The sequence below is a fragment of the Pituophis catenifer genome, unplaced genomic scaffold (assembly GCF_029215685.1).
Source record: "Pituophis catenifer annectens isolate HBS135680 unplaced genomic scaffold, rPitCat1.0.hap2 SCAF_1, whole genome shotgun sequence".
Classification (NCBI taxonomy): domain Eukaryota; kingdom Metazoa; phylum Chordata; class Lepidosauria; order Squamata; family Colubridae; genus Pituophis; species Pituophis catenifer.
The window spans coordinates 85,711,469-85,737,588 of record NW_027256881.1 but is presented as its reverse complement, the minus strand read 5'-3'; the positions used below and the strand labels follow the sequence as shown (position 1 = coordinate 85,737,588).

The following is a 26,120-nucleotide window of genomic DNA, read 5'->3' as shown; positions in this document are numbered from 1 at the left end:
AAGAAGATGCCTGTCTACCAACTTTATTTCAGATGTCTTTGTTTGGTGTTGGTCCTGCAACAATGCTCATTGAGATCCAATAGTAAGAAATCCCTCATTTATAGAAACAAATAAAACAATCAAGATAGGAGAACATATATAGGGGGGAAAGGGAGCCTTTTCGTCAGCTCATCCCTAAGCAAAAGAATTAATAAAAATATTTTACATAAACATAAACATAAAAAATAGTTATGAACAATGCCCGCCTGGGAGGAAAAAAAATAAGAATCCCTTTTTATCTTCTACCAAACCGTCTTTCCCCCTAAAACATCGCTTGATTTAATGCCCTGCTTCTCCACTTTCCACCTCTCTTTACCAGCAAACGGAGGGCTCCCGTTTCCAGACAGGAACCCGGACGTTTATTAGAAAAACCACAGAAGCCACAGCCCCTTTGCTCAAACCGCCTCTCCACCCGCACATCCAGAGGCCGCTCCTCTCGCCCTACTACGCATGCGCGCTTCAAAGGAGCCGATCGGAGCCCGTTCTTCGGTTCACGGCCCGGAAGCGGAAGTGCTTGAATGGTAGTCAACTGGAGGAGTGGTAGTAGTACGGTAGTAGCGGCGGCTTTCCCCCCCCCCCCCTTTACTGAGTTGCCTTCCTTGAAGTGAATCCATAGTGCCATGGCTGCCTCGGGACTCCCCCCGCTGCCTCCGCAATTCAAGCCCATTCAACACTTCCTGAGAACCGCGCAGGAGCTCGAGAAGCGTGAACCTGTGGTGTCTTATTATTGTAAGTTAGGGGTTACAATATCGTAAGAGGGGTTAACAGTCGGCGAAGCCCCCCCCCTCCACGTCCGTTCCCCCCCCCCGTTTACGTTCTCTGTGGGTATCTTAACGGCCAAAAAAACTAGGTCCGACCGACTCTTCCCTCTTGTTATTGCGCGGGTATAATATCATTGGGGGGGGGGGGAGATCTTCGGTTCAGTGAGTCACGTGATCACACACACACACACACACACACACACAATAACTTTATTGTCACTTTGAAAGTACACTAATCGGCATACATTAAAATGAAATTTCGTTGCATATACCTCTCAAAAGGATCACCACCTCCAATATACACTAGGTGACAGTGGTGAAATCTAAATTTTTTTTACTACCGGTTCTGTGGGCGTGGTGGTGTGGCTTGATGGGCGTGGCAGGGGAAGGATACTGTAAAATTCCCCATTCCCTCCCCACTCCTGGGGGAAGGATATTGCAAAATCTCCATTCCCACCCCACTCGGGGGCCAGCCAAAGGTGGCATTTGTCAGTTCTACGAACTGCTCAAATTTTCCGCTACCGGTTCTCCAGAACCTGCTGGATTTCACCCCCTGCTACATGAACATGGGAAAATATATACATACCCTATTTTTCGGAGTATAAGACGCACCTTAGTTTTTGGGGAGGAAAATAAGTAAAAAGCTGATTGGCAGGTGGATCAGCCTCTTGGAATACCCCCAATTAGCTGTTCCCAGAGGTGAATTTTAGCAACAGGTTCCTTGGTTGTGAGCTCTGTGCCTTGCTTTTTTTTTTTTTCCTGCCTCTGAAACTTCTGAAACTCTGTTTCAGAAAAAACATTTTCCTGCCTCTGAAAGCCTCCGAAACAGCTTCTGAAAAAAAGCCTCTGAAGCTCTGTTTGGGGGCTTCTTTTCTGAAGCTTCATTTCTGATGCTTTTTTTCAGCCTCTGAAACCTTCGTTTTGGAAGATGGGCAGGGCTACATTCGGAGTATAAGACGCACCCAGATTTTCACCCTCTTTTGGTGGGGGGAAGGTGAATCTTATACTCCGAAAAATACGGTACATAGAAAATTATGCATACACCCACATATATGACATGGAGAAACAACACAGTCTAGTTCGGATGTGTACATGTACATGGTACATGGCAAGAAAAATGAATCTTGCGATTTGCACCAAAGTTTTGAACACACCAAAGTGTTTTGTGTAAAACCTCCTTTTTTGACTCTTGGTAACTTCATGGGATCTGTGATGAAGTTCTCTTGGTGTCTGCGCAGAGAATGGTTTTCCATAGGCTTCTTCTGGAAAGTTAAGGCAATGGCCTTGGTTGTTCCCTTGAAGGCTTTTCACCCCAAAACTGATTAGGCCTTAGTGACCCTGTTTGGTGGCTGATTGCAGACAAGGGCAAGGTTTTGACACAGGGGGGATGTGAATGAAGCATTTTGAACTCCCAAAAGCAGGGCATGGATTTAACAATGTTTCCCAGTAAAAGTTGGTAAACCCAGAATAAATAATTTGACTGGAAGTATAGTCAAATGCAAATGATGGGTAAAAAAAACCAGAGTGTACTCCTGCTTATATGATATTAATCATGTTCTTTTTTTGCTCAGCCGTCTTAATGCTGTTCTTTAGCACTACTTTCCTTTTTTTTTAATGCTCAGCCATCTTAATGCTGTTCTTTCCATTTCTTTTATGCTTGGACTCTGAAAATTAATGCTAAAAGTAGTCCGTGTTATTGCAAATGTTGCGCACTATTTAGAAGTATCCTATTCATTCATTGGCTTAAATAAGCATTACCAAACACATGTTGCAGATGATTAAATATCTATAGTTACTTGATCCAAGAGTGTAGTCTCAGTTTTGCCAAATATAATTCTTATTTATCTCGCATTCCCTTTTTTTTTTGTCATCAAAAATACGAGAAAATAGCATGTAAAAGAGTAAAGTGAACTTATTTGGCTTCATTTGCCTTTTGTAGACTACAATAAATTATTATGGCCAGCACTTAATCAATCATGACTGATTTTAAAACTTGAAACTGCTACTGGGTTCAATAGGTTCACCCACAGTATAAATAGATAGTGGATAGGAGTCTAGACTTGAGAATTAAGCAAAATTATAATGGGATACTTTTTGGACGGAAGACCCTACAGGAATACCAGGGCTATAGACTAGATTGAGAAGTAAAAACAAATATGAAGAAGGCAGTGACAAACATTTCCGTATTTCCACCAAGAAAGCAATATGGGCACGTCTGTGTAGTCATCAGAAGTCAAGCTCAGCTCACGGGACACTTGATGTTTAACAAGTACTTCCATATTGTATCCAGAATAAGAAGTTATTGATTCTGAACATTTGTAAACAAAATGTGTTTCTGGACTTTGGTAATATGCATATGATGACCAAAAAAAGTTACTAATTCAATCTGAAAAGTATTAGAAAAAAAACTGATAGCCACCAGTTAGCAGCCCTCAACCACATTATCCAAAATCTTTCCTGAGTTTCCATGGTTGAATAAGATTGCTTGGAAGAGGAATGAACAGTGAAAGTCATCCTATAGTAAAATTAATTTGACTATTCAAATTTATTGATATAATTTAGACCTGTATTTGAAAGGCTATGTTATGCATATTTAGATAGCTGAGCATATTTTTGGAAACTTTTTTTTTGTTTGAAAAGCATGTGTAGACATCAGAAGTCAAGCTCAGTTCACAAGAGAATTGACTTGTAAATAGATCTTATTGCATCCAGAATCAAGGGTTATAAAATTCTAAATATTTCTCCTAAATAAATGTATTCTGGACTTCGGTAACACGCATGTGATGACAAAGGAGTTAATAATTCAGCCTGAAAAATCAAATTAGTGTGTCTCTTTTATCTCCTTCCATGTGGTCTACTTTAAAAACATTCTTCACTGCCATTTTTCCACTCCTGAGGATTGTTCCCTAAAGCCTTGTTGAGTATGGCATGTTGCTTGTATTGTTCTTGTCAGCAGAAACTTTGTTTCCATTTTTCTTTTTTAATAGTAAAATGTTTATATACCATTTAAGCAATTATGGTGAATCTGTTAATTTTATAGAAATATTTTTAGTATCTCAGGGAAATGCCTAAACACAAATGGTGACTCATGCTTTGATCCTCTCAATTGAACTTATTGCAATGCATTTTACATGGGGCTATCTTTCAAGAGCATCTAAAAGTATCTTCAGTGGTTCAAAATACAGTGGCACAGGCAGTTATGGGCATTTTTCATTCAGTCCATGTAACACCTCTACTCCATAAGGTGTATGAGGACCCAAATTGTTGGGGGCAATGTGCTAACTCTGTAAACCGCTTAGAGAGGGCTGTAAAGCACTGTAAAGTGGTATATAAGTCTAAGTGCTATTGCTATTGCTATTAGTTGCCAGTATGCTTCCAGGCTCAATTCAAGGTGCTGATAGGTGCCTATAAGCCCTTCATAGAATGGGACTAGATTACTAGTGAAACCATCTCTCCACAGCTGTAGCTACCTGTTCTGTGAAGTTCAGGAGAGTCATGCACTGGCTCTGGTGGGTCCCTGGAGGAGAGTATTTTATGTACTAGCATCTGCCTTCTGGAATATTATTGCCCCAGAGATTATCTTTGCCCCAATTCTATTGGCTTTCCATAAGGCTTTAAAAACCTGGATTGATTGCTGAACTTGGGCACTTGGTTGTGTGGTTGAGCCCATATCTTCGCTATATTGATGATGTTGGTTGACTTTATCTTTGGATCTTATATATCTTATTTGTTGTTTTTATGATTTTTAATCTTATTTTTATTTTCTGTTATCTGCCCAGACTCAGGCTCTGAGATGGGGGGGAGGGGTTGATATAAGTTCAATAAATAAATAAAAACGATGTCTCAAGATGGTAGGCTTTCTGACTGAGCCTGTATAATTTTTGGAATAACAGGTTTTTGGTTTTGTCTCTTGTATATACTGTTTTACTGTACATTCTCTGAACACATCAAATAGAAGGGATAATACATATAAAGACAGGATGAAAACAATTAACTCTTACACTGTTAAGATCTGGCCTTTTTCCTGAGGTATTTTAAGCTTTCAAAATTTTGATTACATATATTTTGTGACATGTCTAACTCGGAAAGAGCTGATTCATAAAATAATCTTTTGCTTTTGGACAACAGCTTGTTTTCTGTACCTTATAATTTCTAGTATTTATTTAGGAGCTATACACTTCAACAGTTATTTGGGAGATATATTTTATGTCTTGCATCAGTGTAACACTGCTCTGCTGTTCATTAAAACTACCTGATGATGATGATGATGATGATGATGATGATTGTTATTACTACTACTACTACTACTACTACTACTACTACTACTACTACTACTGTTATTTTGCATTTGTGCAACATATGAAATACAATTTCTGAATCATTTTACAAGAATGCACAGTCCTAGTGCATTTTTTAAAATAATTTCAGATCATTTCGCCTCACCCTATCTTTCAACAACAAAATTAATTGGGTCCAGTTTAGAAACTGACAGTCTGATACCTCTTATCATAACATATTGGTATATTACTATGGGTGACCATATACATTTTCTCACTAAATAAATAAATGGAGGAAATTCAGTAATAGCTTAGAATCTTTGCAGTTAACATGGAAGCACAATTCAGTTAGGTTCTAAATTGTCACTTTAGTGTCGTCTGGTTTAGAAAACACTTTATTGAAGTAATGCATGTCTTCCAAAATGACTGCTGAGGCACTTTAATGTTCTAACTCTGGAGAATTAAAACAGATTCTTAGTACCCACTAGGAAATAAACAAATGTAGGAGTGTGGGGAAATTTATTTTCTATTTTCTGGTTATAATCACTCACACATTTCTGTTTGTTTTATTGGCACATAAGAGACAGCTGGTGGAAGAATAAATGAAATAAATGAAAATAAGTGAAAAACCCTTGATTGAGCATCCTATAAAATATAATCAAAGATGAATAGCTTGGAGTTGTGTTCACTTGCCAATTCCTTGTTTATGTGATTTTAGATTTTACAGTGAAATACTTAATGCTGGTGCCATTTAAAAATAAAATGGGCACATTTCTTTATAAACTAAATAGGAAGATTTTGAAATTAGAGTATTTTTAATGTAGGAGCTAATCCAAACAATATGTATTTTAATTAAACACTAAGGGAATTATATTTATGTTTATCCTGCCCTTTTAATAGATAACTCAAGGCAGCAAACACACCTAATATCTTGCCTCCTATTTTTATCAAAACAACAACCCTGTGAGGTGGGTTGGGCTGAGAAAAAAATGATGGCCCCAAGTCTCTCAGCTGCTTGCTATGTCTATGTGAGTCTATGAACTCAGTGTCTGAGTTTCTAGGCCAGCAATTTACCTGACTAAACAAGATTAAGCAATTGAACTGCATTAGTAATAAAACTCCCAAGCACTGATGTGTTAAAAGAAATTGTGAAGTGGCGAATAGTGTCATAGCATGTGTTATCCCTGACTCATGTTTTTAGGTTTTCAAATACTACAGCTTTCATTATAGCTTCATTTAAGGAACATCTCAAAACAGGTAGCATAAAAGCTGTGATTGATATACAAATCAAGTCTAAGATAATAATTTTGTTTTTTAAGGATGTAACAAACTATCATTTTTAGTAATATGAACTATTGATAGCACTTAAGTGTGAAAACATGTTTCAATGGGAATACTGCTGTCTCAGAATGAATCTTAGAAAGTCTTCAATAATTTGAATAAATAGTATCTTTCAACAATTGACTGAAATGCAGACATTTCAATTTTCTTGAGAGTACATTGAAATTGAAGACATATTGGAATGACATTGGTAAATGAAAGTCTAAATTGGACTTAATCCAAAAACCAGAATACAATCTACAGTTTTTCTTGGAATAATTATAGATTTGCCAATATGTGTGCAAAAGCTAGGAGATTTAACTTACAATTAAACTTTAACTAAACCATTTTTTATTCTGTAGCATGAAAAGAATACAATTCTCAAACCAATCCATAAAAATAACAGAGATAAAAATTATAAACATATGCAAAAATATGAAATATTTCTGTTGGATTGCCAATTCACCTAAAACTAGTCCAGTATATTTTTTCTCCCAAATAGTTGGGTGCAGCTCACTTGATTTGACTGTGCAAATTTTTAATACATTTTGGCCTCGGGTTAAATTCTAAAAATAAATAAATAAATCAGTATCATGAGAATTAAACTGTCTTTAAAATGAGACAACTCATTTGTAAAATTGATGGGTTTTATGTGAGAAAAGTGAAGGAGAAATGAAAGAGAAGACAGGTGTTTGCCCTGGGATCAAGAAACATAAATCTATGAATTTTACTATACTAAATATAAATGAGAATTTGGTATAGCCATTTTATGGACATGCTCTTGTCACAAACAAACAAAACATAATTGAGTTTATCTTGACGTAACCTTTAATATAACATGCTAACATAGCCAAGAAGACGGATAAATGTAGGAAAAGTGCAGGTCTCTCTGCCATAAAAACCAAGGGGGTCTCCGTATGCTGTATATACCTTCCTATAACATGAAAAGTTTTTAAAATGTTATTGTCCTTCCAAAGCTATTTGTAATACAGCTCAGGAATCATTTGTGGAAACAAATTCCTGATGGGATTTACCCATCTAGGTGTGCCCTGAGAAATTATACCCCACCTTCATTGTTGTTCTATATCAATAATTGTAATCCAAGAGTTATAGAACACTACTTTCAAATGTTTCTATTTTTATAGGTTTTATGTTAGATCTCAAATGCAAACAAGGCTTGATATTAATAAATGATTTACATGTATTGCTGAATTGTATCTAGCAGTGTTTTTCACCAGTTGTGATAAAATATCTAGCAAGCCTTGGCAACATGGGGTAGGAAATAGACTAATAATATAGTATAATAATATAAGGAAATAATATTACAAAAGAGACACTTAGAATAACTCAACTTTGATTATGCTGGGTATAAGCTGACCTGGAAAATTACTATAGTACTTTTTACAGGTTTTATGGTTTACCATAGTAGCAACAAAGACTCTTTCAGAAATCCAAGCGGCTCTTAGAGTTTGCCTATCTCACAGGGTCTGACATCCTTGGCAATAGTTTGGGGAGTATCTAACCTAAGGGCAATAGGAAATTCCTCTGAAGTCTTCATTGAGTCTTTTTTTCTTTTACAGGTCGTTTGTATGCTATGCAGACAGGTATGAAGATTGATAGTAAAAACCCAGAATGTCGTAAATTCTTATGCAAACTAATGGATCAGCTTGAAGCTGTAAGTTTCTTGTTATGTTACTGGTAATAATAAAAACATGAATGAAGTTGCACTATATCTGTTCTTAAATTAGATAGTATTTATTTTGAAAAGAAACATTTCCATCTTTTGCTGCTTCATATGGATGAAAGTGGCATGGGTTTGTGATTTAACGATGAAAGCAATTTCCTACAGTATTTGAAAACTTCCCATTCCAGAAAAATATAATTTGTAAATTGGTCTAATTAATATGTTTTATTTATTCATTTTTGTTAGATTTAAATATTTATTGATCTCACTGTGGTGATATTGGCTAAATATTTGAAATCATAACATATTTGTATACATTTCCATTGCATTGAAGGGCTAGCTGAATGTATACCATATGATATCTGGAATTGTATTCTAGCAGTGTTTTTATATGGAATTATCTTAAGAATTATAAAATCTGAGCTGTATTAATTATAAAAGGTTTTCATGATATTCTCAGAAGACAGGCAAATTAGTAAAATTTTTGGTTCTGGAGTTTAACAAGACATTGATAACATGGATTTAAACAACGTTTTGCAGACTTGAGTCTAGCTGTTCCATTTCTGTGCTTCCTGCAACATTCTGCCCTCCTGTGGATTTTGCTGTCTACACCGTCCATTCAATGACATTGTTGATTTTTATGTCCATATTTTTTTATAATTGTCTAATTGTAAAATTGAATGGAGCAGAGAAGAATGGATATATAAAACATTCCTGATCTATTAATTAAGAGTAATAGAATGTGATTTAAATTGAACTTTTTTATACTGCCAGCACCATCGATGTTATATAGCTTGTACTAAGTCATTTCCCCTCTTTCATGTTTATGGCATTGTTTTGTAAGGATAAACTAGGGTTTCTCTAAATCCCAACAGTGACACTATTCAGCAGCCCAGTGCCCACCTGTTGTAACTGTAGATGTTGTAATCTGTAATATCTTTGAAAACAGCTCTTTGAATTGCATTAGACTGCTTGACTAAGCATTCCTGTAATTCTTCAGGTCTTCGGCACAATTAAATTAGCTATCAACTCTCCATTTAATTAAATCTTTATTTATATTAAATGTCTCATGTTCTACAAGAGGCTATATACACTGCTCAAAAAAATAAAGGGAACACAAGCAGAAGACATCCGAGATCTGAATGAATGAAATAGCCTTATTAAATACTTCGTTCGTTACATACAGTAGTTTTGTGTTCCCTTTAGTTGTTTGAGCAGTGTATAAACTACTGTATGTAAAGAACAAAGTATTTAATAAGGCTATTTCATTCATTCAGATCTCAGATGTCTTCTGCTTGTGTTCCCTTTATTTTTTTGAGCAGTATAGTTCTATTGCATTCATTGGCATGATCTAGGTTATGAATTAAATATTGAATCTTTCTACATGTCTTATTAGGGCAGAGTGGGAAGGTAAATTGTCATACAGCTAAAATTGAACTGAATTTGAGTGTTATCTATTTTGTGGCATAGAATGAAGTTATCTGAGCATTTTTGGATTTATAACTTTCATTTTCTTTAAATAAAGATGTCTAACATTTGTAGTTTATAATGTGAATGAAATTAAATATAGCAACCTGTGATGACCCAGGGCGTGGCATGAAAGCAACACTACCAGAGAACAGATCTAACTCCCCTTTTTTGCTCCAACTGTGCCCCCAAACGTTTCCACATTCACTGCGAGTCCTGGAGCAAAGCTCTCATGTGCACCTTCAGAAGCCTCTGGCTGCAAATAGTCCAGTAAGCCAGGTTAAACGGCAATTAGGGCCAGCAGTCCAATAAGCCAGGTTAGCCCAAACATTAACCAGGGCAAGCAGTCCAATAAACAATAAACAGAGCAAGAAGTTCAACGAAGCAGGCAAACTGGCAAGCCCACAAGACGGAGTACAGCAATCTCTAGGCTTTGGCAAGTGTGCATGAGGCTCCACAGATTCAATGCTTGTTCCCGACAAATGCCCCTCCCACTGGCATCTCCTTACATCTCAGTCCCCAGATGTGCCTTGTGAAAGGAGACGGGGCACTCTCCTCCCTCGTAGCCAGCTCAATCTGTGTTGATCTCGCCATCTCTTCCCTCCTTGCTCTCAGATCAGGAGCGGGTAGTCCTTGCTCTTCTCCTGAGCTGTACCTGTCTGCAGGCCTTACTTCATTCAGAAAAGCCTTGCCTGGACTGACTCTGCCCTTCCCCAGTTTCCTCCAAGGCCAACGGAACCGGCCTCTCTATCTCTGTCAGTTCTTGTTCCAGCTCATCTTCCCCCGCAGATTCAGACTCCAACAGGGGAGCATGACACAACCATTGAGGGTTGGAGTTTGTTCTCCAAATTTGTGGGTTGGTTTCCAAATGTTTTGTTACCCAGCTAGGTAACCTCTTCAGTGGAATTTAGGGGATATCAGTGTAGATGTCATTCTGCTTATAAGGGCTTTGTATGGCCAGTAGGTCTTGTGATAGGGAGATCATGTCAGGTGAGGGTGACTTCCCCTTGACAAGACTACTGACCACACGAAGCCCTTATAACCAGAACAACACAACACTGACATCCCCTAAATTCTGCTGAAGATATTACCTAGCTGTCAGAATAGGGAGCTAGTGATAGGTTCAGATGAATTGCACTTGCCCATCCTCTCCTGGCTCACTGATCAAGAGAGTTGAAGGTAAGGAGCTCAGTAACATGAACTAAACCAAGAAATGCCTGGATTGCCAAGGGCATGAAAGGAAGGGCTGATTTCAAATGATAGGTAACATTCAAGACTACACTATAATAATAAGAACAGCAAACATCTCCTTTCTTACGGAATCTGCAATTTGCCAGCTATTGGTCCTTTTAAACTTAGCCAACCTGTCCTTCCTTTTTGATGGACAGATTAGCTGAACAGCTAAGGTCGCTTTGTGAATTTTTCTAACTTCTGGATGATAAATCACTCTGGTCAGTTCAGATTGGACATTAGCCAGATGAGTCTAGAAGGCGTGTCTGATGTTTCATCCTGCATGATTATCTCAAATGACCACACAGTTTGATTCTCTGAGGAAGTGGGTAGGGTTTTCTGTCATTTTAATGGAAATTCCTTATAGTTTGGGTTCCTTCCCTTTGTAGTTGGTGAAAGCCTTCAGGAGTTGACAGAAAGTTGAGTTGACACAATAGTAAATCCATCCTTGAGAGAGAGAGTAATGCTAGTGTTGTAAGCCTTTCTAAAAGAGACATTTGTATGCCCTCCTTAAGAAACCATCATTTGAGCCTGACTAAATAGACAACCTTGTCTACTAGGTGTTTCCTGGGAAAGATTGTTGAGAAAATTGTGGGACTGCAATTTCAACAAGCCCCAGAAGAAATGAATTACATGGACCCATTTCAGACAGGACAAGATACAGAAACATAGCTAGCATTAATTGTTCTTGTGGATGAACTCTCAGGAGACTGAGATAGATATATTGTAAACCTCATAGTTCTGCTTGATCTGTCAGTAAGTTTCAAACCATCAATCATCGTAACTTCTGGGATGCATCTGAAGATTGGATGTCAAGGACACTGTTATGCAAGGATTGTCCTCCTTCATGAAAGGATGATTTCAATTAGGAAGGAGAGTCTGAGCCCTAAGCTGTTGAAATATTGTCCATGTACCTTGAGACTTCAGATCTAGATGAAGAAGAACAGATTAAAATTTAATTGCAACAAGACAGTCTGTATTTGAAAGCCTGCTGATTCCAGTGAGATATCATATTTAATTTGGAACTGGATTGTACTTCTCCAAATACAACTGGTTCATAATTTGGGAATCCTCTTGGATTCACAGTTCCAATTCAGGAAATGGATGGTACCTGTGACCAAGGGGGCCTTTGCTGTGTACCAGTTGCAATCTTTCCTGGAATGGGAGGCTTTGGTTATCTCTGAGTTGGATTGCTTCAACGAGTAGTTTTTGAAGTGCACTTAGAAGCTGCAGCTGATCCAAGATATGGTGGCATTAAATAATGATGTAGCAGTTCAAGACATCCATGTAAAAATTCTACTTTGGAAACTGTACTGCTGCCAAGTGGCTTCTTGGTGCAATTCAACATGCTGGTTGTTAATTTTAAAGTTCTTCTTAATTCAAGGCCTGTATATGTGCAGGATCACCTCCTGGTGGTATGCCCTCACCCAAATAAGATCGACTAGGATGATGGGGTTGACTCTACACATTTCTTGGTTTGAGGGTGTCACCTAGTGATGCCATGGGAGCCTATTTTAAATGTCAATTCTTAGTCAAAATTTAAAGCTAAAACTATGTAAAACTATCTGTTTTTATTCCGAAATTATGGGTTTGAGGAGTTGTATGCTACTCATAGTTGGCTTATTGGAGTGACTTCTAAATAAATAAATAGTCACACCAAGGATTTTCATTATGTGGCTTAGAAAGTATATCTGAAACCCCCAGGCTTCTTTGTAGGACTTCATATTTCATCAACTGCTTTCTATGATTTCCATTTCCACTGAGCCATGGTGGCACAATGGTTAGAATGGAGTATTGCAGGCTAACTCTGCCCACAGTCAATAGTTTGATCCTGACTGACTCAAGGTTGACTCAGCCTTCCATTCTTCTGAGGTCAGCAAAGTGAGATCCCAGATGGGGGCAATATGCTGACACTCTAAACTGCTTAGAGACTGCTGTAAAGCAATATGAAGCAGTATATAAGTCTAAGAGCTATTGCTATTTAAGATTGAAAAAGTGGACAGAGGAAAGAAATAACCTTATGAAAAATGTAGCTTTAAAAACGTCGTTTTCAACATGCCCATACAAGTTTGCTTGACCTATACAATTATTTCCCTTGCTTATCCTACCTGCATGTTATTCATCTGTGTCAGTGAGAAGACAAGCCAGTTTGAGATCTTCAGTTTATTTTAGTAACTACAGTATGAGTGAATTGAATTTTGAAAACAAAAGACTTGAAATTTATTATAATTATTATCCTGTTTCCCCCCAAGTAACACATCCCCTGATAATAAGTCCAATCGGGATTTTGAGCGCATGGCAATAAGGCCAAGCGCTTATTTCATGATTCAAAAAAATATAAAACAGAGTCTTATTTTTGGGGAAACATAGTATAATTTATACCTTCTATTTCTAAATCCTGGGAAAGAGTAAAATCTAACTTGTCAATTTGCACTGACAAGAACAAAATGTAAAAGTTGCCATCTTATTCTCCTTGTTGACATAAGTAAAGTTTCCAACCCAACTTGACAAGCAGAAATCCTGATTTGCTTCTATAGTTACAATATGAGGTGTGATAAATAACCAGTTAAATTGTGTATCTTTTATTTATTTATTTTTTTAGATGAAGAAACAGCTTGGGGATAATGAAGCAATTACTCAGGAAATAGTTGGCTGTGCCCATGTGGAGAATTATGCATTGAAAATGTTTCTTTACGCTGATAATGAAGATCGCGCTGGTCAGTTTCACAAGTAGGTAGCAAAGGAAAATACATACTGCATGTAATAATGAGCTATTGAAGCAATATAGCCTAAATTTGATCTAACTATAAAGCCAGCTTGGCTAGTGGTTTTTAATAGACCACACTAAAAAGCAGGAAACTGTGAGTACAAATTCCACCTTAGCCAAGAAAGCGAACTGGGTCACTTTGAACCAGTCACTTTCTCTTAGCCCAACCCACCTCACCAGGGTATTGTGGTGGGGGAAATATGAGGAGAAAGGTGTATTGGATATGTTCGCTGCCTTGAGTTATTTGTAAATATAATAGAAAGGTGGGATAAAAATAAATAAAAATATTAAAATTTTCATGTTGCATAAAACTCTGGAAAACTACTAGAATGAATGGTTATAAAAATAATGTAACTTGAAAGTGCTCTCAGTTCTACCCTTCCCTGTGAGTTTAATGTAAAAAAATTGTACTTGTCTAATTATCGTCAAATATGTATTTTTATTCCTATTCTTTAAAAAACTCCTATTTTTTCCAGAAATATGATTAAATCCTTTTATACTGCAAGTCTTCTCATAGATGTCCTGACAGTATTTGGAGAACTAACAGACGAGGTAAGTAAAAGGTGTTATAGATCATAAAACACAGACAAAGGAAACAATTTTTAACATTGTAATTTAATCATCTTAAATTTCTACTTAACTATCCTGGTTACAAGTGTTACATATTAATTATAAGAAAACTCATATTTAGTAACCATTTAATTATATGAATTTCAGAGAAGAATTCTAATGCAAATACAACAGGTTTCTTTGGGCTTGGGAGAAATCTATTTCCAGAATCTTCTATAAAGAGGCATTGTCAATGAAATGCATTATCATTTTTTACAGATTAGAACAAAACTATGGAATATTACAGTATGGCCAGTTTCTTAAATGTCTTACCAGAATTAATATACTCCTAAAAGAGGCAAGAGAAATCACAGAATGGAACAAAACATGACAGGAGATTTCCCTGAATTGCACTGACAATTAATTTGTACAGTATAATCAGAAAGGAAAACAACACAATATAAATAGATATATCCTTTTTATTATGCTTAGTACAGGTAATCCTCAACCTATGACCACAATTAAAATCTTGGTTGTTGAGCAAAGCAGTCATTAAATGAGACATCATGTGACTGCTTTGCTCAATGACTATAATCCCGTAAACTTTATTGGGAAATCAGAGAAGATTGCAAATGGATTACACATGATCACAGGGCACTTGGCAACCAGTTGTAAGTGCAAATAGATTGCCAAACACCTAGATCATTATTATGTATCTGTCGAGGTTGGATGTGTGAGATGTTTTTCAATGGCCAGAAGTGCTTTACATCACTTAAAGCATCTGTTCCATAATCTTTGTAATTTCAGACTGTTGTTAAACAGTCATAAATTGAGGACTATAAATATATCGAGGCACACCTCAAATGACTTTTTAACTTATTTTTTTTAAAAAAAAAATAAGTAGCACTTTGGTTGGGAGATTCCATTGACTACAAAGAAATCTATGCAATAGGTTGCCTATTAAACCATCTGTCCCTTTAAATAAAAGAAATGTAATTTCTTATATTAAGAAAATATTTATACAGACATTATTAGATTTTGGCTGCATTGGATTAGAATTAGATATGCCAGACAGAAGAGGAAAATAGAAACTATTGTAAAAACTGCTTCAAATTCTGCATGCCAGCTTGCCTGTCAATTTATTTTCTTAAGTATGCAGGAGGTTTTACTGGATATGCTTAAGTACAAATTTTAACAAGGAGTTCCATTTTTTTGCACTTGGCTGTTGGTGATTAAAATTGAAGGAATTATATAAGATGAAAAACCATCTCAGAAATTCATATAGGCAGATTTCAAAAGTAATTCTGGAATAAAAACATACTAAAATGATAATTAAATGCACTTTAAACTCATCACCTAGAAGCAAGACACATGAATTCCTGGAAATTTATAATAAAGACACCGCTTGTGAGATTGAATAAGTATATTTTCAATTGACAAAAACCACAGAAATTGAATGGTTTGTCGAGGTTCATTATATTTCTCTTAACTTTTTTTGAAACTATACTACATTGTATACTTGGTGTTTTAGAAATATTGTATAGTCATGCTAGATTTTTATTTTAATGCCACTCTTGAGGCAAGACAGATTATTCCTGTTGAGATTCAAAGTTATGACCTTCTCTCCTCAGCAATCACAAATGTTCCAGAGAGTAAATAACCTAGCATCCGTAAGAACTGGGCTGCATTCCTGTTATTGTGACTGTTTCCTGTTGAAAATTTACTTAGGAAAGTACTACTTTCTGAATAGTAAAAAATTATAGAAAACTGTAAAGCTGTTGGGTTGCTACCTAGTTAAAAAAAGCTGCATGAGAGAAAAATAATAGCTTCCCAACAGTTTTATTGTTGAAGCCTGAAATGATCTGAAAGAAATTACAATTATTGAGCCAAAAGGAATTGGATATTGCTAAGGACTGACTAGAAAATTGCTTGCTTCATCCTATAAAATTCATAACACTTCTCTCATTTATCTTCTTCCTAAATATTTAGTAAAGACGAAAATCCAGCCTGTAGCTAACTCTTTAGTGACACCATCCCAAACATTTTTATTTAAGGAAAAATTGTTTTAAAAAGCATCTGCTGAGAGAAGTGCAAATAGTTATGACCCTACAGTAAACTTTTTATTCTTCCTCTGCAAAAAAGACATGTTTTGAGGGCTAAGAGTCTCTCTTAAAGGAATAATAAGTCAGAGTGTAGAGATTTGAAGGATGAAGAGTTGTTCATACCGAATGTGAGAGAATAGTTTCTATTTTATTGTGTAAATTTTGGAATTGTTTTTAATAATGCCCATTTTGGAATTTTAGGGTTGTAGGCTGAATCTGTAGGCCTAGAAATCTTGATTAAGTATTAATGATATTAAAGTTACTTCATAAATACCTTCCCTAGGTGGCCAGATGATACAGTGGATGCTGAGCTAAAAGGAAAGAAGCCCTACTCTCTTGTCATCATTTTTCTATGCAGCAGGAGATAGGAAGCAATAGTTACCCGTGTCTTTCTATCCGTATGCAGAATAGAGGCAAAAGTCATTATTCCCTTATCATGGACAGAATAGCATTTCACTGTATGCCTTCTTCATTAGTATGGCTTCCAGGGTGTGCTAGACTAGGGGTGTCAAACTCTATTTCATTGGGGGCCACATCAAGGTTGTGTGTTGACCTTGGGGTCCGGGGTAGGTGTGGCCAGCTCGACATCACTCGTGACATCAAAAATGAGTTCCCAAGCTCCGTTTTGGCTGCAACGGCCTCCTGCAACCCTCTGCCAGCGAAAACAGAGCTTGGGAGGCCGCAAGCAGCCCTCCCGAGCTCCGTTTTTACTGGCAGAGGCACTGCAGGCCAGTCCTTTGCTGTTTCCAGAATTGCCCTGTGGGCCAGATCTAAGCACCCCCGGTCCTTGAGTTTGACACCACTGTGCTAGACATAGCATCAGCTGTACTTGCCTATATCCCCCATTCCCCACATGGAGAAGTTCCCTGAACATTTTATCCATTTTACAACTTTTTCAATGGATGCAGATAGCGCATGGATCATCATGAAAGACAAGAACTTCCTCTAAGATGGCTCTATCTTCATTAGGCTAGGTTTCCCTTTCACACTATAAACTTGTAAAAATGTGAGTTAGAAGACCAGTAAAAATTCATATTGCAGTTCTTATTTTACAGGGAGTAAACATAGCAGAATTAAGCAGTAAACAATATATGCAATTTAAATTATTAAATTTAATAGAAGTATAGAAGCTCTTCTATTTTACTTTTCAATTTTGAATTTACGCAATCTAAGACATGAACAAATTTAAATGATAAATTCTTCTTTAACTTTCTAGAATATTCAGCACAGAAAATATGCCCGGTGGAAGGCAACATATATTCATAACTGTCTTAAAAATGGAGAGACTCCACAATCTGGACCTGTTGGAATGGAAGAAGAATTTGGTAACATTACTGTTAATGTTTTGTTAAATATAAATAGCATATGAAATATATTTAATGTGATAGAAGTCTGTCTTTTATCATTTTTTCTCATTTCTCAATCTGTCAGACTCATTTTGTCAAGGTATTCCAAAAAGTTGAAATGGTAATTGTCCCTCACACTATTCTATTAACATATATTAATCAACCAATTCAGCTTTCTTTTCCTACTTTTTAAAATTCAGAAACATTGCTCCTTGGGTGAATATATCTCTGCTTACAACTTTGGGTTAGCACATATAATTTGTCAAAATAATTTTAAAATAAATTGTTATTTATGAATGAGCATGAAACCATGCTCATCCATTAATTTTATGTAACAGTTACAAATACATAAAACATAAATGAGTATTTTATGTAACAGTTCAAATTTCCATAGTGCATATTGCATACATTATTGCATATGTAAGGGGCACTGAAATAGATATGTGAACGTTACTTAAGAATTTTTTTTCTCTGGGCTGGTTGAAACTTTATTAGTGAATAAAAAACACTTTTTTGGGACAAAATGAAATACAGGTAAAAGTATCTTTTTACTCTCATGGAAGCTATGAGGGATTTATTTATGTCTTAAGTGTCTGAAATTTAACCCCAGTGGCATGGTCATTGCTTAACTTAGCATTGGTTGCAACCATTTATAGACTTAGATTGTCGAAATCTGTTACAAACTCTTGCCGTTGGATATGTCATATGAGATATATCCAGAAGTCCTTCTAGGAACTTCCCTCTCTTGTATGATCATATGTTTTAAGTTAGACTTACCTTTAAGAGGTTCCAAAATAAAGTTGCAGCCATGTTCCAGTTGTGGCTAATAAATATGATATGATTGAAAGCAATTACAAGTAATTTTTAAAACATCTGTAGCATTAAGGAGGATAGCATTTTATGCATCCTTCATTTTTATGCTAATCAGTTTTTCCTCCAGTTAGCCATAACTATATTTTGCTGGGTGACTGAGCTTGGGGGAGGAAGAGTTGTTTGTTTGCTTGATTCAGCTTGAAAGAAAACTTGACATTCGACACTTAATTTTAATAACAACAAAATATATTATGTGTCTGTTAGTGTATTAAATGCATAGTAGTAATTTGAGAAATCACCAGATTTAGCAGTATATATCATTGCTTAGAAATCAATATTTTAAAATATTTGGTTCATTTCATAATAAAAAATACATAATAAATTTATTCACTGGATAGGATGAATATCTAAGTCATGGTATATTTACTACACTAATTTTGTAAGATAAAAATGAGTATATTGGTTCTAAATAATGTTCTGAAAGTTTTATTTTATGTGATATGTGACCCACAAAGTTTAGGGTATTATCGTGCCAAAGTTCATATGGAAATGTTTGTATTCCAGAATATCTGAAGAACTCATAGTTCTTGCTTTGTGCATTTCAGAAAGAAAAGCAGCATTGTTTAAATGTACTGGAAGACTTCCCCCATTCCTTTCAGCTTGCTCAGTTTCTTCCTTCTCTTGAAACTAAAAAGTACTGAACTAGAATCAGCTCACTTTTAGACATCACTGTGTTTTCTAAACGTATTATTCTTGAAAATCAGTAATTCTTATAATATTAGACCCACTGATATTCATCATTGCCAGTTGATTTGGTTACAAGATAATGAGAATTATAATGGAGAATAATAGGAGCAGCTGTAACCTTGACTATCACTAAGTGTTGTATCTTTTTATTCTCGATGATTGTATTTTATTCTCCTTATGTACACTGAGAGCATGTACACCAAAGTCTTGTGTGTCCAATCACACTTGGCCAATAAAGAATTCTATTCTATTCTATTCTATTCTATTCTATTCTATTCTATTCTATTCTATTCTATTCTATTCTATTCTATTCTATTCTATTCTATTCTATTTCTATGCAGAAAAGTAATTTCTGAAGCAAATACCATAGGGGTAAAAGGAGCAAGTAACTTTCTTGTGTTTAAATCAGAGCATGGACATTTTCTGTTCAAATCTTAGTATTATTGTGCCAGCAGAATACCTTATCCTCTTGGATTATATTTTCAGTCAATATAATTGCATCCATTTTTATTTTTTCATTAAATTTATGTGCTATCCATCTTGTTAGATGACTATAAATGTTGCCCTCCCATGGTCAATTTTAGATGAAGTCAATAATAGCTACTGAATACTGATCCTATGTGTCCTAGTGTTAAATTATCCTAAACATTTGCTACATTCTTATAGCATAATAAATAACATTGCAAGATGCTTTTAGTTACTTTCACAGTGCTTATCCAAAATAGGTGAAGTTGGAAGGCACTGGTCCAGAGATACTAATGTTATCGGTAGTCCCTGTTTAGCAATCACAGTTTGGATCATTCATTAAGCAAAACAGTCACTAAATGAAACCACAACTGTTCTTATGATCTTACTTCAACTTTCCTTTGTTTTACAGACCCATAAAGGTGATAAATGCAAAAATTGACCATCAAGTTACTTATTCATCACTATTGTAATTGCAAATGGTCATTTTAAAAAAAGAGTTGCTAAATAAAAGCTATTTGTGCATTGAATTTTTGTTTTTTTAAAAAATCAGCATGTCTCTATTTTTATTTGCAAGATTATGAAAATGAACAAGCCAGTTCTCCAACACCATCCAGCCAAGAATCAGAACCATCATCTACCTTTCAATCAAGTAATATTCCCACAAGCAGTTTCAGTGGCATACATATCCCACCAGGTGCTCATGCTCCTGCTAACACTCCTGCAGAGGTACCCCATAGCACAGGTGAGTAATCTGTATATTTTTAACAGTGCATGTTTGTCTTTTCCTAGATTTGTTAACTATGTAATAAGACATTGGAAACTATTTCTTAGAACTTTTGCAGTGAAAGGAAGCTACCACAAATAGTGCCATAAGATTTATTATAAATCCATGCTGGTTTAAAAAGATAAGAGAAACTATTAAATTACACTGTATAAATACAAAGAAAAAAACTATGCTCAATTATACCAAAAGGTCCATAGAGGGATAATTGCTCTGTTCCCTTACGGAATAACCAAAAGCAAATACAATTAATATGAAATCTATGGCAAGGTATGAATAGTAACCTCATTTGTGCTCCTTAGCAATTCATATTAAGAGACCACCTGCTTCCATCACAGGTAGTTCTTGTTTAATGGTGCCTATTGGGACTGGAAAGTCCATCATTAAGTGACATGTTCATAAGTAAAAAGCCATGTGATTGCATCATTTAGTGATGGCAGTTCCATTAGTCCCATTTTCTGTTTTTGAATGAAGACCATGAAGGTCGTTAATCAAGGACTTCATCTGATGACAATTTCTGATATCCTGCCAATTTCTTCATTGACTTTGTTTATGAGTAGCCAGCAGGGAAAGTTGTACATTGTTATCAATTGACTGCAGGGATGATTATGCATCAGCAATAATTATAGTTGCACCCATTCAGTGCTGTCATAGGTTTGAACTCATAGGTTAAACAAATGGTTGCTAACTGTGTAACCAACCAAGTAAAAATACTTTTAGTATACTATTCAAATACTATTCAATCAAGTTATGTTAAGTATATCTATCTAAAATCATAATTTTAGACTTGCCTATTAAGCACTTTGCCTATTTTTCACTCATTTATTCACTGTAAAATTAGATTGTCCAGGTAAGCAGTGAAAGACACTATATTAAAAAATGGCTGCTTCCTTTTGAAGTAGTTCCATTATATTTTGGATTGTGGCATTAACTTTACAAAGAAAAAACTAAAGTATATAGTTTTAAAAATCAACATAAGCCATATCAAATAAAGATTCTGATTATTTAATTCTGGTGCTCTTTCAACATAGTTAAGTAACATAGAGAGAGATTCTACATTCTTGTGGGGATAAAAGTACCTGACTTACTAAATCATTTCTTCTCTCATTTTTTCTTAATAGAATTGACATGCAGAAAATTCTATTAATCATCAAGTTAGGCACATTTTTGTACTATAGAAACTTAATTGCTGATGGATATGAAACATTAATGCTATATAAGTATTACATTTTTCCCAATTTCTAATTACTATTTAAAAGTTCTCAAATATTATTCTGAAATCATAGATTCCATTCCAGCTAAGGTAAACATATGATATTTCTAAATTTGCATGTTTGTTTGTCTCTTTTTATTATTTATAGGAGAAACAAGTAATCCAATTCAACCCACCCCTCAGAATGTTCCCCTGGTTGATCCTTCACTTTATAATGTCCAACCTGCTGCAGGTAAGCTTTGTTTTCCTGCTAGTTTGCATCATTGAAAAGAATTGGCTACACCACACCTGTACTTATAAACGCAACCATAAATTTGTTTCAAAATAATTCTTGCTGAAATCCATGGAGCTACTCCAAGAAAAAAGTACCTATGTTTACAATCATGGATTCAAGAATATTTCAGAATACATTTGGATATTTGGATTCAAAGCATTTCAAATGAGAAATACATCAAGTTCAAAGCCATCATGTTGCATTTGAAATATTAGGTTAGGTTTATTAAAAATGGACTATAGGTCTTTTGAGTTCAGAACAACTTTTTTCCACATTCCCAGCATTCTGTTTCAAGCAGAAAGCATTTCCAAAATAATTGAAACAGCCCAGTCTGAACACAAGTGTTTTTAGTGCAAAATGGTTCCCTTTGGGACTTAATACTAACCATAAAGAGGAAAAAAAAACACTTGGTACTACTTAAAAGTTTGGTCCTGTATTTGGGTTTGTGTATAAGGAATAACATATGAAACTCAGTGCAGAAGCAATAATTTCAAAGTAAAGGGGAAAATATAGAAATTGGATATCTCTAGTAGAGGATCTTATTGGTCATGTGATTCCACAATTCCTGGAAACGGAGTTCCATTTTAGTATATTGAGGCAATATATTGTCAGCCATCTTGAGTGCCCTCTGGTAGAAAGGCGGGAATATATATTGCATTCATAATCATAATTGGTATCAAAACATGTAGCAGATACAATGTAGACTGTATTGTGATCTCAACATTTCATATATTTATAATTATAACCTATAAATCATCCTAAGAGCTTATCATCTAGGCCATAGAATGATAATCTAGGATTCCAAATGGCTGATTACCAATTTTTCATCATTACCCACTAGCAGTAGAGTTCAGAAAGACCTGACTTATAGTATATTTGAGTGGACAAGGAGCAATAATTCCTAAGTGGTCTTCCCTATAAATTATGTTAACTTTTTGTGTTTTGAGAAAGATTTTACTTTTGTTAGTTTTTCATTTAGGAAGGACAGCGGTTCTTTTTTTAAAAAAATAACCATAAAAAGATTTGCCAATCTCAGGCAATATATTCAAATTAAGCTCATTATATTCACTGGAAATTGATACCTAAGCAGATCCTTTTCACACAGAATTTTACATAGAATTTCAAAGGTACTTATGGCTATGTGGACAAATTTATTTAATGTTAATAAGCCATGAATATGTGTCAATTTTTTGGGTACTTCAGAATTTTAGTTCTGTCCAATGATGTCATTAAAAATATCTAAAATTAAAACTAAAATTTTGCCTGATGCACATTAATAATATTTGAAGTAGGCCTCAATAATAATAAATAAGGCTTTTTGCCAATAGAGCATGTAATAGAGTAGATACTGTAAAAATAAGATTAGATTGCTTAATTTAGGCTTTGTTCCAGAAAATCAGTTGAATACTGGACTGATGCCTTGGCAGTTTTCTAAAAGAATGATTTTCAAGTTTCTTTTGGCATCATAATATGAGAAAACAAAATGTCCTTGAGACAGTCTTTGAGGTAATGTGTTCACGCTGTGTTTTTCAAAGAGAGGGAGGCCACCATTGACCAAACCTTAAAAAGTTAATTGTGGATTTATACATTTATCAGGTCATGGATGTTAGGTTACAGCTTGAAAATTTAAGTGACACTATATTTTGTGACATGGTGTATTCTTTGAAGAAATTGCTGCTCTATGCAAATATAACTTGCCTCCTGTTGAAATAAATCCACTTGAAGTTTAGGTTTTTTTATAGAACATGTAAAGTGAACTCATAAATAATAAGATGCTTGATGCAAGAGTTTTTTTTAAAACTATAGGTAGGACTACTCTGATTAAAATCAGATTTAGCAAATTGATTAACAATATTTGAAAAAATATATTGGACAGGATTAAAAAAAATTCCATTTCAAAAAGACAAATGTGTATTAAAAGAAACAGCCTATCCTCTGTGTGAAAACTTTTTTTAATTTGCTAAAGCAAACCATCTAATCTTTAAAAGAAGGAAGATTAAAATAATTTTATGTTACAAATTTAAGTTATGAATGAAAGGAAACCAATAATTACATAAAGATAAAAAACAAAACATTTTTATCTTTATCAGTGTTAGGTTATAATGAATGTAATTTCACATATAAATAATTGTGATAACATCGCAATGATAACTGTAAAGTGAGGAAAAGATGATGTATAAATGCATATATAAATATGTATATATTATTAAATTCTTGCCTCTGAAGCACTTATTATACTGTGTTGTGGCTCCTAAGGTTTTGTTGAAATGAAAATAAGGGAATACCGATTCAGAGCTGTTTGCAGTGTCAGTCCATCAACAGAAGATGCTGTAATGTTCTTTCTGTTAGAGAGTTACGAAAACTCAGGTTTTAAAAAGCTGGAACTTCTGACATAGGACACTAAATTTCTATGTTTATAATGTACTTTAACATGATATGGCTCATTCCTTTGAAATGTAGCAAAACAAACAAAACTTTATTTTAAACAATGCATAAATACAGTATGCCTTTTAGGCTTCGTTTAGATGCAGATTGATCGGTATAAATGGTAAGCATGTATCTGTCTAGCCACAGTGTTTAAAAAGATCAAAACAGATCATACAAATAAGTCAATATTAGCTATATAGTAGCTAGCATTTGTTTGCTTTTGTTGATAAGATTGTAACGGAAATTGCATCGTTCATTAATACTGTACAGACAGAACTTTCCATTGAATTGCCGTGTAACAAAGACTTAATGCGAACTTTTCCTTTGTCATTTGTTTTGACTTCTATAGTATGAGAGTGTATTAAATTTGAAATAAGGCTTAACAACTATACTTATGTATAGTTTTATTAGAAATGAGGACATTTTCATTCTTCTATTTTAGGCAAAATGTGGGTTATAAAAAAGTTACTGTTTTTAAGTTCCTAGTGCCTTGGTATCTCATGCACGTTTGGCCCTTTCTTTCACCTGACCGGAAAAATAAAATGTCACAGTGCTTGATTCTTCTGCTAGGGAATGGGTGTTATTTCGTAACGAGATGATCCCATATCTCAGCAAATTATACAGAGGCAGAATCAATGAATGGCCTCAGTTGCACTCCAGACTTGAGGGAAAAATGGGAGAATCTAAGGTTAACACACAGGATCCTTGTTTTTGTGCAGATTGTTTTTGTGCAGATTGTAACATGATTACTGAAGCTTCTAAAGATTTTAGATAAAGGGCAATTTTCTCTCAAAGTATTGGGTTACACTTTAAGCTTCAGACAGCTTTTCTGTTCACTGATCTTAGCAAACCATTTCAGGTGGTTAAATAAATATGTGTGTGTCATGTATGGAAGCTGAACCTTAATCTTCTGTCTCTGTTTTCATAGGGGAAATTCGTTTGACTCCCGAAGATTTTGCCAGGGCCCAGAAATACTGCAAATTTGCTGGCAGTGCTTTGCAGTATGAAGATGTGAGCAATGCTGTGCAGAATCTACAGAAAGCCCTCAAGTTACTGACGACAGGCAGAGAATGATGCCTTTGTCTGCTGGCTTCATCACTTGTACCTAAAAAAACTTAACAGGCGGTTACTCTTAACTCTTGTCAGGAAAATGCACTTGTACAAAAGCTTTTGATTTCTGTGATAAGAATACAGCCTCTATGTCTGTCTCATTCTTTCTGACAGAGGGATAAGAACTATCTGTGGACAGAGATTTACATTCAGCACACCAATTGTGGCACTCCTTGCCCAAAATTATAAAATGCCCCCATGGGAGTGCTGTCCTTTTTACAAGATAGGGTAGGGAAAGGAGGGAAATGCTTTCTGATGGCATATTTGTTAGGAATTTGTTATAAGAGAAGATTGTTTGAAATGCAACATGCATCTAATTGAAATGTCCAGATTATTTGGGGGGCGGGGGGGACACTATATAATAAAACCAATGCAGCAAATAAGGTAGAAATGATTTTTTAGAAACTTTCAAATTAAGTTAGAAAGGTATAGTTAGCTTTACTTATATTGCTGGAAAGCCATTGTAATGTTTCCTGGTTCCAGTACTCATTAAAGCAGTATAATTTTGTGTGTGTGTGTTTTTTTTCATTGTGTGGTTCATTTCAGTTTTGAGGATAAAGGAAATATACATCTGAAATGTAAAACCTAGCTCTAGATATCTTGAACTTTGAAAGCATTCTAACACTAAGAAAATAACCAAAATTAGAAATATTTGGAATTTAATATTTATTGCCATCATTTAAAAAAATGAAAATGTTCAATTCCTGCTGTACTGTAGACTATTAAAATATTGTGGAACCTTTAA

At 35.1% G+C, this 26,120-nt stretch overlaps 1 protein-coding gene across 1 annotated transcript; it reads left to right on the top strand.

Moving 5' to 3' along the window:
- Nucleotides 1-607: 607 nt before the first annotated feature.
- VTA1 (vesicle trafficking 1) lies at nucleotides 608-26,120 on the top strand. Its single transcript, XM_070952172.1, has 8 exons — nucleotides 608-768; nucleotides 7,978-8,072; nucleotides 13,381-13,508; nucleotides 14,022-14,097; nucleotides 17,413-17,521; nucleotides 20,145-20,312; nucleotides 21,713-21,796; nucleotides 25,194-26,120. Exons 1-8 carry the CDS (start codon nucleotides 660-662, stop codon nucleotides 25,337-25,339), a joined length of 915 nt encoding a protein of 304 aa, XP_070808273.1. The 5' UTR covers nucleotides 608-659; the 3' UTR covers nucleotides 25,340-26,120.